At 40.3% G+C, this 12803-nt stretch overlaps 1 protein-coding gene across 2 annotated transcripts in view; it reads left to right on the forward strand.

The window, feature by feature from the left end:
* The first annotated feature begins 5198 nt into the window (after window positions 1-5198).
* The window catches only part of CFAP418 (cilia and flagella associated protein 418), a 33433-nt gene continuing 25828 nt past the window's right edge, over window positions 5199-12803 (forward strand). For both annotated transcript variants that reach the window (XM_080801861.1, XM_080801862.1), the window contains exons 1-2: window positions 5199-5376; window positions 10412-10499. In XM_080801861.1, coding sequence (XP_080657987.1) covers window positions 5222-5376; window positions 10412-10499 — 243 coding nt within the window. In that variant the 5' untranslated portion in view covers window positions 5199-5221. The remainder of the gene's footprint in view (window positions 5377-10411; window positions 10500-12803) is intronic.

Below are 12803 nucleotides of genomic sequence, written 5' to 3' on the forward strand. Positions count from 1 at the left end.
CAAAAGTACTGTTATAACAGGATTTTGGCTTAGATGTTCTCAAAAGCCACACTACTCCGTCCCTTCCTAGGCACTACAGGAGAAACAGGTGTACATCAGTTATAGTCCCTGTCCTTCAAAGAGCCTGTGTCCTCAGATGTAATATGAGATCTAACATAAACACTAAACTATAAAGGGGTGAGAACATTAGAGTGCCACAGATGATCAGAGATCAAGAACATGAAGGGATAAGAGTTGTTTTTATTGATATGTCAATGCAGGCATGAAAGTGTTCCAAAATGTGGGAATTTCATATTAAACTTATATCACCAATGCCATGGCCACTAGAAAGGGTCTTATCTAGAATAACCAGGATGATGATGAAATAAGACAAAGTAATGGTTGCAGCGAAACTCTCTTAATAATCAAAGAATTTCTAAATTGTTTCAATTCTTGCCTTGATTCCTCCTTTTAAAAAATGGAAGAGTTTTATACAAAAATCACTAAAGTCCTTTCCAGCCTCCAAATATTCCTTGGGCGGTTCACTGTAAGGGAGATAGCTCTGTTGGCTTTATCCTTAGAGATATCCGTGAGTTTTCTGTGGATGTGGAGAGCTTTTAGACTTTCAGAAACCTACAGGCATCTTTTTTTAAAGCCATAGATTGGTTGACATGTGGAAACGTGACTGAGAAAAGAGGGCGGACTGGTCTGCTTAAAACCCTGGCTCCTCCCTAAAAGGCAATATGGCCAATTGGGGGACAAAAGACTGATGGGCAGGAAACCTAAGCCCAGGCTGAAAGGCACTTCTGATCGCCTCTGTCAGTTTGGTTCTCCCTTTGCTTTCATTCTAACGCCTAGCCATAATTCCTACTCCCCATCCCACACAGTTCTCCTATCGATCCTTTTTTCTTTCTCTTGAATCAGGATTAATTTTCTGAAGGTTGAAAATCATAAAGCAAAAACTAATATGAAACGAGGAGGAGGGAAGAGGGAACTGTAGAACTGAAAGGCATATTTTAATGCTCAAGCCTCAAAAGAAAGGCTAGCCTACTGCCTCCTTGGAGGGATGACAGGTTTGAGCCACGTAAATTAGCACTTGCCTCCTCAGGCTGATTTTTTGGTTGGTTGCTATATAGATGGTAATAAAATACCTAGTTGGGTGGGGCCAAAAATTGTATTACACTCTTAGAGCACATCTGTGAATACCAGCCTCTCGAACAAATGACCATAGTTCACGAGGCTTCTGTGCTGTCAGAGGCTGCTTCCCAAATCCCAACTTTGAACCTAGCTCTGCCATATGGACATATGGGGTCAATGAAAAATAGTGTCCGAGGGGGCCCCAAGCATGAGAAGGCCTGGCAAAAAGTGACAGGTTTTATCCAGGCTGCTGAAGAGAAATGTACTGAGACTGGAAACACTAAGAAGGTGCACGCCTTCAGAACGTGTCTGTGGATCAAAATACACCCTAACAGATTCTTGAGAGAGCCCCTGGCGGCCATGTTAACCTTGGCATTCTTATCATTAAAAGGCTATGCTCATTTCTGGCACCTGACATCGGACACATTGACAGCAATGGGGTTGATGGAAGAGGAAAGAATCTGTTTTGCAGTAAAAAAGAGATTTCTTTTAAAAAAGCAGTTCTCAGATTTCTCAGGCCATTTGAAATCACGCCAGAGAAATACTTGATTTCAGCATTCTTAAGCTCTCTGCGATGATGCTGCAAGTGGTGTCCCCCACGTGTGATGATGTATTTCGGGGCCAGAGTTTTCTCAAGACGTTCCAAGCCTGCAGGCTCCTGATCCTTTTTCAAATTACGAAGATGATAGTATCCCAGTGAGGGTTGTGATTAGTCTAAACTCTCCACAGCTGTGAGAGATGAGTGCACAAATTCCAATAAAGATTCCGCAGGCTCTGGACTGAATTTACCTACACGACATCGAGGCCTAACTGAGGGGCCACATAAAAGGACCGGAGCTGCCTCAGTGCTATTCTGTTTCTTCCACAGCGTCAGCTGCTGGGGAGCTGGCAATTGTTCTGGGAGGATGCCTCCCCTCACACCATCATCACTGCCCAGCAGTGGATGTTCATTTTAGAAGGTCTGGGATGTGTGGGAGTAAAGCAGGGCTGGGAAAATTAAACCCAAGTACATGGGAATTTAAAGAGGCCTTGCAATTCATTATGTGAATAGCCAGGAGGATTATAAAACACCTTGTAACTGAAGGGGTTGGCCTGGAGCTGCGTGGGACAACAGAACCAGCTGTATCACCACCCCTAACTCATTTAGAATGGTGCTAGCAAGAAGGCAGGCTCGGAGCTCTCTGCAGTCACTTGGAAAAGCCAGCAGAGCTTTATTTTCTTATTCTGGACAACTTTTTCCTAAAATACTTTCTTAGACTACTAAGCAACGTAATAATACACAGCATGCTCCTTTTAGCATGTTTAATAATTGTCTCATCTGAAAACACTTGGCTATGCTCCTTTATGAAACATCTGACACTAGGCATGCTTTCCAAAACTGTGCAAGACTTAGCAGGACAAGGAATTTACTTCACTGTCTACACATATTAGAAACTATAGAGAAAATAAATAAGCTCCCTCACTTTGGAAAATAAAATATCAAAGGAATATATAATAGTATTTTTTTTATCTTCTAATGTGATTTGCAGGAATGCAGAATTTTCTAAAGCTATGGATACAGTCATCAAGTATATCCACCACCATTGTTTACAGTCCACTAAAGCACACCTGGCATCTAGATATCTGATATCTAGAGATTTTTAATACTCCACTATCTATCATTTTACAGCTTATCACATAGCCACACACCTATGTGATATGTGACACTTCTCCTTGTAGACACTGAACTTGTTTTCTCTCTCGAAGGCAAACCAGAAAGACAATACCACTCGAGAGGCCCAATGAAGAGTCAAATGAGCTGTAAGCAAAATTCTCAAAGCAGCAACCCCTGGATGATCTATCTGTACATGGTATTTTACTCAAATGAAGATGATGGGAATGGAAGAAGGAAACAAGCTCCAATGTTTTCTTATATTCACACAAACAAAATACAACTACAAGCATTTCCACTTTTAGCTTTTCACAGTCCTTCATGCAAATCCTCTACACGCTAATAGATTTTCTCAACTACTAGCCATACCACCTCAGATTTCACCATTTCTAGAGAAAAACCAAATTAAGCCTGTTAAACTGGATGGTAACTATGCATTACTCCCCCTGAAACCCATGTTGCAAGGGCAACTTCAGTATCAAATGGCTTAGTCCTGTCTTTCTGCTAGAGGCCAGTTCCAAGTACAATCACCCAGCAAAGCAACGTGGAGGGGAAAAATAATAATAATAACTTTAAAAAGTTGAGTAGGAAATCAGTTTGGCAGGATTCTTATGGCTAAAACACAGCTGCAGGCTACAACAGAGCAGCCCTACAAATAAGAGGAGTATTGCCTTCCTGAGAATAGTCAAAGTTGGTCTGACAGTAACATTAGTGGTTGCTGGTAGATGATTGACAACCAGCTCATAGGGAGAAAAAACCATGTAGCATTTGTACAAAAAACATTGTAGCATTTGCAATGTCCCTGATGTAAATACACCCAGGAAGGCTGATTTCAAACTACCCAAGTGACATCCTTGAATGGGAAGTTAAGGAGAGATTCACAGTAACAACCCATTCTACAGTATTTCCGACACAATAAATATAACTAACCCCAACAGTATAAATTATAATAAAATGTGCAGAAATAACTAGACTATGGTGAATTTCGAGTATTACTTCTGTTTTTAATGCCATTAGTTTAATTGTAAGTTTATATAATTTACTTTTAATTAATGGTTGCATTTAACAACTGGCTTTCAAAATGCATAAAAATGTAAAGGTGGGCTCTAGTGAGCAAGTACCTTTGGCTCAGGCACAGTACTGCCTGCACTTCGCTCTTCAGGGACATTAAAGACATTTTGAACACACATCAAACCAAATAAATGAAGCTACTAAATCACTTGGATCAGACTACTTTCAGGGTTTCTGCAAAAAGAGGTGCCCACCTCTTTGCTACCCCACTTTAAAAATACTCAAAGTTCAGGTTACACTGTTTGTAGTACTTACAGGAATATCATTAAATAACAACTTGCATTCGTAACACGCTTTACACTTTTCAAAGTAGAGCTTTAGAGCACGATGGGACAGTCTGATCCTGCGTAGTGAGTTTAAATTGGTGGGTAATAATAGCATTTTAATGCCTTATCCAAGAAAAGAGAGTCCCGGGAGCTGTTGGTCCAAGAGAGAGGTGGAGGGATGGAACTGAGAGCCAAGCAAGGAAGCCCAGAGCTGTCCAGACGCCCCTAGGTTCCAGATTGCGTCCTGGAAATGGCTCCGTTGCTGAGAAAGCAAGTGGACGGTAGTACCAGACTTTCCTCCCTCCCTCCTGTTTTCTGACTCTAACTAGAAAACTGACTAGAACTCAGTTCTTCCTGATAGAAAAGGGTTGGGTCGCACGGGATATGCTCCAAGAGCATCTCAAAAAGCTAAAATTATTAGAGCCGTAACATTCAAATACGATCTTATCTCACCAAACAGCTTTGTAATGTTTTTCTCCCCATCAACACATACCTGTTACAGCGTAGACACTTGTGTGCAGAGTCTACATAGATCTTACTGCCAAAATTAACATCAGCAGTAGTCGTGGCCGAGTGGTTAAGGCGATGGACTAGAAATCCATTGGGGTCTCCCCGCGCAGGTTCGAATCCTGCCGACTACGGGAAAGTCAGCTTTTGCTGGTACTTGCTTTCATTTTGGTGAGTTCTCCCCAGTTTTTTCCGCAGATTGTTTAAGGGCTTTATGAACGATTGGAATACAATGGGGACCCCAACTGCGCCGTAAAAGGAGCGCACAAGGGAGCTACGGTGTCGTGTGATTGTGGTTACAACCCGGGCCCAGGAGGGGGAGATGGGCCAAAACACGCCAATCCTGAACGAAAAGCAACCCGTCGCGAGGTCATGCAGCAAGGGACAATTCCGACCCCTGGCCCCAGGGATAGCCCAGCGCCACCAGAAGTCGCGGACCCACGGCGTCCTTTCGCTCGAGCGCGTTAGCCCCAAAGCCCGGCGACGCCCGGGCCGCCTTGGGACGACGAGCGCATGCGCAGGCGCGGGCGCGCTCGGCGGGTCCCCGCGTTGCCCTGGAAACCACACGGCGCTGCCGCGACGGGAACGGGGAAAGACGTAACGTTTCAAGATGGCGAAGGACCTGGACGAGCTGTTGGATGAAGTCGAGTCCAAATTTTGCAGACCAGACCCACCGAGACTGGGCATGGTCGAGCGGCCCAGAGGCTGCGGCGGCGGCATTCTCAGCAATGACGGGAACCGAGCCGCGGCGAAAGAGAATCTCAGGTTAACAGGCGGGAGGGGTGAGCTGTCCTGTTAAAGCCTGCTGCACGCCCTGAAGCCGCCCTCTGTCCACGATCTCCAGCTGCCGTCCCTACTCGGGCCTAAATCCTGAGCTCCCCACCCCCGGGACAGCGCACACCTCAACTCCCTGTCCAGGAGGATTTGGGCATCTCTTACCTAAGGCCCAATTCGGCAACCCGGGCAAGCCCCAGGGGGCTAGCCCCGCCCGTGAGAGCCCTCGCCCGATGTCTTTCACCCAGACTGAGTCCGTGGGGACCTAATGGAGGTGGGGAGAGAGAGGTGCAGCTTGGGGGCTCTCCCCTGAGCCCCGAGAGGGCCTCTCTGACCAGCTCTGCCAGCCTGAGCGGTTCTTATCCCCCACCCGCACCCCGCCCGCCCCGGGAGGTGTTCGTTCCCACAGAGAACCTCAGCCTTTCGCCTCTGGCCCAGTTTCCCAGGCAGTATAATCCTTGGGCCGGTTTTTGGAGAAAACGATTCCGTACAATTCTTTGTCATCATTAGCCGTTTGTTTGTTTTTTAACTCAGAGAATTGAATGAGATTACATTTATGATAAATGGTTAATTATTGTAAACACTGTATTAATCCAACCACCTACCTTCTCCCCGTGGCCCCCAGGTGAAGTTCCAAGGAATCTCAAGCATCCAAATTGAAATTTGAGGAGATTTTTTAAGTATTCTGGGTTTTGATCCAAAGAACTACCTTTCAAATTTGTTAATCTCTTTGATTCCGTATAAATAATAGGACTTTATTTTTCCTCTCATTTTTCTCCTCAATCCCAAAAAGTCAAAATTGTTTCATCAGAATGAATATTGTCCTTCCAAGTGATGACTTGTGAGCCTCTGCAGTAACTCTGTTGGACATGTTTGTGAAATTACACAAAGGCAGATTTGGAAAAGCCCCAAAAAGTCATTCTTGTCATTTTATGCCTGCCTCTGTGGTTTTGCTGGGTTTTGTTTGGTCTTGGTGTTCATGTGCATGATTTTCCAGAAGTATTTACCCAACAACATTAGTACCCAGTTTATCAGACTTAACCTGTAATGGCATTTGTTTATAAAAATTAACCTTTGCGGGGCACCTGGGTGGCTCAGTGGGTTAAGGCCTCTGCCTTCAGCTCAGGTCATGGTCCCAGGGTCCTGGGGTTGAGCCCCGCATCGGGCTCTCCGCTCGGCGGGAAGCCTGCTTCCCTTCCTCTCTCTCTGCCTGCCTCTCTGCCTGCTTGTGATCTCTGTCTGTCAAATAAATAAATTAAAAAATTTAAAAAAAAAAAATTAACCTTTGGAAGATAAAATATTGAGAAGATTCTAAAGTTCAGAAACAGGAGTTCTAAAAATTAGTTGAGTAGTGGGCAGCATTCTAAAAATCAACTAAAGAGCCAACTAAAATGACCACTTTGAAGGGGCTAAGGATTTCTTGACAATGATTATGCAAATATCACTCATTAATTTGTGTGTTATTGTCTTGCATGCTGGAGGTCCTTAGGTACTCATTCCCAGGACATCCACTGTCCCTATCCCACATCAGTGTTACTTTGCAATTTCTTTTGTTCTTTTTATTCATTCATTGGGGGATGGAGAGAATTTATCAAAGAGCTGTCCAGAGCCTGTTCATGTTAGGAGAACTAGTGTGCAGAGGGCTAGAATGTCTTGGAGCAGGCTGCTCAAAATGGAAAGGGTTGAAAAGTTGGATCCTTCTCAAGAACAGGTCCTTTTATGCCTCTCTCCATAGCCTGTTATTGCACTACTGAAATCCATCCTTAATGTTTATAGCATCTCGCCCCACCTCACTACCTCAGATTTTTCAGTAATACATTTATAAAAGCTGTAGCAAACCAGCACTGTTGTTATTCATGTGTTAAAACTTTTCATTTGGTAATGTAGCTGTAAAGGTAAATTATGCAAAAAAAAAAAAAAAAAAAAACAGCAGCAAGGGCCCTAAACCTAATACCCAAATACAATCCCTACCTGGTATATAATGTCAAATATAAAAAATTTTATCATGAGCCAAAGTTGATATTTAAAAATTGAGAACCAATTTATATTATGAATTTATTAACAGGAGACTATCTGCCAATTGTATAGTGATGCAACTGTTATCTCTTTCCCTTATAAGAGTTAAAATACTGAAGTTGTCTTTTAAAATGATAGGTCTGCAAACAATAAAATAAATGACCATGCAACATCTGGATGCCAGAAACAACTGCTAATGTAAGAGATCAAAACATATACAAGTTGTTAAAGTGTTCAAAATAATAAAGAGAAGTAAATAATTAGTTAAAAAAAAAACTGCTGTGAGTTGAATTTCAATAGGACTAAAGTGGTTCAGGATGATACAGATGGGAATATTTACAGATAATATCATAACCTCCTAGATAACAGTTATAATAATAACCAACATTTATTGAGTCCTTTCTGTATGCTAAGTGCTTTGTATGTGTTATTTCATTTACTCTCCCCAACCCTATGACATGAGTAATATTATTATCCCCCTTTCACTGACCAAACTAAGACTTAGTAAAAGAGTTAACTTGCCCAAGGTCGTATTTCCAAGTCTACCAGGATATTATAGACCTAGATTTAAGCTTTTATATGTACCTCTCACATTTAATTGTAGGTTTCAACTTTTTTTTTATTTAGAGAATACATTTTATTTTTGACAAAAACTATATTTTTAATCAAGATTATAATATAAGTAAAGGGGGGGGACCAATAAGTATTTGTTAACCTTTGATTAAGGTTATTGTATTATAAGGACACTTGGCTAGCTCACTTGGAAAAGCATGTGACTCTTGATCTCAAGATCATGACTTTAAGCCCCACGATTGGTGTAGAGATTACTAAAAAAAAAAATAAACTTTTTAAAAAAGATTATTGTATTATAGCATCAAAAAACTAAAAGTATTATGCAGTCCTTTAAAATTGTTATGAGTTCTCATTGAAATAATAGCATTGCTACAGTAAAGGATAGGCAGTTGTATGCATCATGAAATTTTTTTTTAAAGATTTTATTTAATTATTTGTCAGACAGAGTGGCAGGCAGAGGCAGATGGAGAAGCAGGCTCCCCGCTGAGCAAGGAGCTCGATGTAGGATTCAATCCCAGGACTCTGGGATCATGACCTGAGCTGAAGGCAGCCACTTAACCAACTGAGCCACCCAGGCATCCCTGCCATCATGAAATTGTATATCAGACCAGAATCTTATCTTAAGTTTGGATCCCTAATAGTATTCATTGGTTTGGTAAAGTTTGAGTGTACCTGATTCTTGAAATTGTGAAACTGCATGAGGGGCAAGAACCCAAAAAGTACGTTGTGAAAACTAAAGAAGACTTGTTCAAGAGGACAACTTAGTAACCTGCTGTCATAAAAGAAATTGAAGGAATTGGTACCTAACAGGGTCAGGTATTTCTGAAAGATTAAAAAGGATTGGAACTGAAAAGGGCCATTGAATTTAGTGATGTGGGCAATATTGACTTCTGAGAGAAGAGTTACACTGTAGTTGAGGGCTATAGAGGCTAGAGATAGAATATTACACCTGGAAGATGTTACAAGTAGTTGTCTAGGTATCCTATTTACATACAAAATATCTGAGGTTCAGAGAGCTTAAGTAGTTTAAAGTAGGTCGGGAGTTCTCAACCAGTGAGGATTTACCACTCAAGGGGCATTTGACAGTGTCTTGGCATTTTTAATTGTCACAATCGGGGAATGGTATGTATGCATGCTACTGGCATCTAGTGGGTAGAAGTTAGGGATACCGGAAAACATCGTACAATGCACAACAACCCTACTTCTCCCACTACATACACACCAAGCAGTGATGTGGCCCCAAATGTCGGTAGTTCCATGGTTGAGAAACCCTTACCCTGATCACCATCCAATATACTTGTAAGGAAGTAGATCGACTTAAGTAGTAAGAGGGTGGCAACTCAGTAGAGCCTTTGGGCTTGTTTCTCTGGAGAGTAAGTCTTGTGCATACTTGTAGGTCAAGAGAACAAGCCAGTACTGGGTGGAGGACTTCAAGGATAGAAGTTAGAGAGAGAGAGAGAGCGCGCAACTGAAGAGGCAGAGCCTGGAGGTACATGGAATCAGACATTCAGTATCAACCAGCACTATCTGGTTTTTCTTACATTGGGTTAATTACTCCAAGCAATAACAAAGGAGTATAATCCTAAAGTTAAGAATTTTCAGAGTAAAAACATTTCTAAAGTTAGAGTCTGACTAAAAACTTGTCTTCTAAAACAAATATTTTAATGTTCTAATGTAGTTATATAGTTGATGTGAAGCATCTATAACATATAAACTGTCAAGAACTCATCTGGTTTAGTGTTAGGTGTCCAGACTGCCCTAGATTCAATTCCAAGCCTCTCCTCCCACTAGCTGTATGACCTTGGGCGAGTTTCTGAATCTCTCAGTCCCTGTTTCTTCATCTATATTGTAAGTATTCAGTAAATGTTAGCTATTAAATAGAGGTTTTTGTGCAGTAACAGTTTGTATCAATAATTCTGTGATGGCTTTCCCTGCACAAAGTAGAAAGGTAGTTGAAATATTCTGTCAAGTGAATGTTGCTCTTTTTTTTTTATATTGATCATTTGATTATATAACCTTCAGTTCCTGTAGTAAAAAGATACGCTTATTTGACTTATAGTGGAACCCTTAGGTAAAAAATTAGAAAGACTCATTAAAATTATCCTTGTTTATAATTCTCAGGTTCTACTTGTAATTGTACATAGTTTGTGTTCTTTAAATAAGTCCATAATTTAGAAAAGTGCATGCCTAGCTTTCTCTTGAATATAACTTGTAGCTTTAAATGACTCATTTCAAGTGTGAAATAGTAATGTACATATGTGAATTTTTACCTGATAAACTACATCTTTGGCTCAACATCTTCAACTATGTCCACAGAGGGAAAAAATTAATTAACATCACATTTGTCCTCTTATCAACTCTAATAATAGACTATTCAAGCAAAATTCTCCTGATACTGACTTTATCTGTACTTAAGCTTCAGCTGTTTTGTTTTCAGATCAGCAGAAACATTTGAGAAAGAAGATGATCTTGACAGTCTTATTAATGAAATATTTGAAGAACCCAACTTTGACAAAAAACCCTTTGTAAGTTAAGTATTATAAATGTACAGTAATTCTTTCATTATTTCAAAACATGTTTAGAAGAGTCTGAAAATGTATAGAATGCACAAGTATCTAGTCCTTTGAATTCTGAAAAATACAATTGTTTTAAGGGAATTATTCCACTTAGAGTTGTAGAAGAAATAAAATATTAGAAACTCTCATGTGTTTGCTGTTCATTTCTCAGTGAGAATGAAAAATTAGAAAAGCTGTTAGAGCAGAAGTCAGCTCACAGATGAAGTAGGTTACTTTATTTGCATATTCGAAGAATACTTTTCTTAGAGACCAAAAATAGCTTTTATTATAGGAATGTGCTCAGGTGCAGTGCCGTTGCTGTTATCCCATGAACCAATGAGTAAATTGTTAGTATTTTAATGTTTAAATGCTTTTGTATTTGTCAACTTTATAAAAAGCTCATAAAACAGTCTAACAGCCAGCTCTGTAGTTACCACCCATAGTGAACATATCTTAATGTTTTGTCATATTTGCTTCTCTGGATTTTTCTTTTAAAGAAATTAAAATTATGGTTTAAGAACTCTCCAACTCCTACTCTACTACCTTTCTTCCCAGAGGTAACCTGTCTTTTCCATCCATACTTGTATGTTTTAATTATACTTATATAATCATAAACCATTTTAACTGATGTATAGTAGCCCATTATGTAATTCTGCCACAGTTTATCCACTTCCCTGATGATAGACATTTAGAGTGTACCCAGTTGTTGCCTTTTTTTTTTTTTTTTTTTTTTTTTTTTGACAGAGACGGCGAGGGAGGAAACACAAGCAGGGGGAGTAGGAGAGGGAGAAGCAGGCCTCTCTCCAAGCAGGGAGCCCAATGCCAGGCTCAATCCCAGGACCCTGAGATCATGAACTGAGCTGAAGACAAATGCTTAAGGACTGAGCCTCCCCAGTAACCCCCCAGTTGTTGCTTTTAAAAACTGTTTCATCGGATATTTTCACGTGTCTTCTTTTACCTACATACAGGAGTTTCTCTAGAATGTGCAAACCTAGGGGAGGAATTGCTTGGTCATTAGGTGTACTTATCTTCAACTTTTCTACCCATTACCCAAGTGTTTTCCAGAGTGACTGTCATTTCTCTTCTTCTCATAAGCAGTAGATGAAAATGTGTATACTTTAATTTTTACCACTGTGGTGGATATAAAATATATTTGTGAGATTTAAGAGGAGACCAAATGGAAGTCTAAATTACAGAGGCCACAAAGAACAAAAATCTAAGAATAAATATAATACCAAAGAGGGTTTTTTCCAAAGGGGGAAGATTAAAGCCAGATAGACTGAAAATCACTAGGCAGTGGTGGTGGTAAGGATATGGATATGAGCCACTTTTATTTTTGTCAGCCAAACTAAAAATCAAATGACTGATAGAGAGCTTAAGATCTTTACTTCTCTAAATTTAACATTTTCAGTTCATAAGCAGATGGTAGATTAATAAGCTGATGGCCTAGTTGATTAACTTATCAACATAATAACAATGGTGTTAAATACTCTGCAAACAACAATGCATCATAAATGCCAAATAGCAATGCTAGTTTAATTAATAGTGGGGAGGATAACATGATCTTGTTATTCATGGATCATCTGAATAATTCGTTATTAAGTATTATATGTTGGGTATCTATATGTGAGGTACTGTCTCTTTACTTCAAGACATTTCAGAAGGAACGGGGATATTTTTCTACTTTGGCTTTAAGATACACTAATTTGAAATAAGAATAACTCCTACAATCATGAAGAGGTGTTTACCTCTATGTGCTTCTTCTGTATGCTCCCTTTTTTTAGTTACCATATCCAGTTCTCCAGACGGCAAGGGAAAAAACAACCTAAATAAGCCCCTGGAGGAGAGCAGATCTGTGTCAAACATGGATTCGATGAGGAAAAGAGGTGTCTGTGAAGAGGGGTGCATGCCCACCTTTTCCAGACCAGACTGTGATCCTGAGAGTACTGCTTCCTCCCCAATCGCTCACCCATTCTGTTTGGTTTCTGAACTGCTCTCAGACCCACGCAGGAAAGCCCAAGAATGACAACAAATGCCACAGTGTCCTAACTTCAAGCCATAAGTGGATGGTACATGAAACATTTTTCTCCCAAAAAAAAAAAAAAATACATGTACATTATTATTTTTCCAGACATGCACCAAAAATTTTTCCAGTTCTGTTTAACATCAAATAAGAAAGTTCAGGGAAATTTTAAAGTGAAATATTTTTGCTTCCATTAAATTTCGTCACCTACAAGGTAAAATGAAGGCATATCTTTGCGTAGTTTAAATTGC

Source organism: Martes martes (genome assembly GCF_963455335.1).
Source record: "Martes martes genome assembly, chromosome: 4".
Taxonomy (NCBI): domain Eukaryota; kingdom Metazoa; phylum Chordata; class Mammalia; order Carnivora; family Mustelidae; genus Martes; species Martes martes.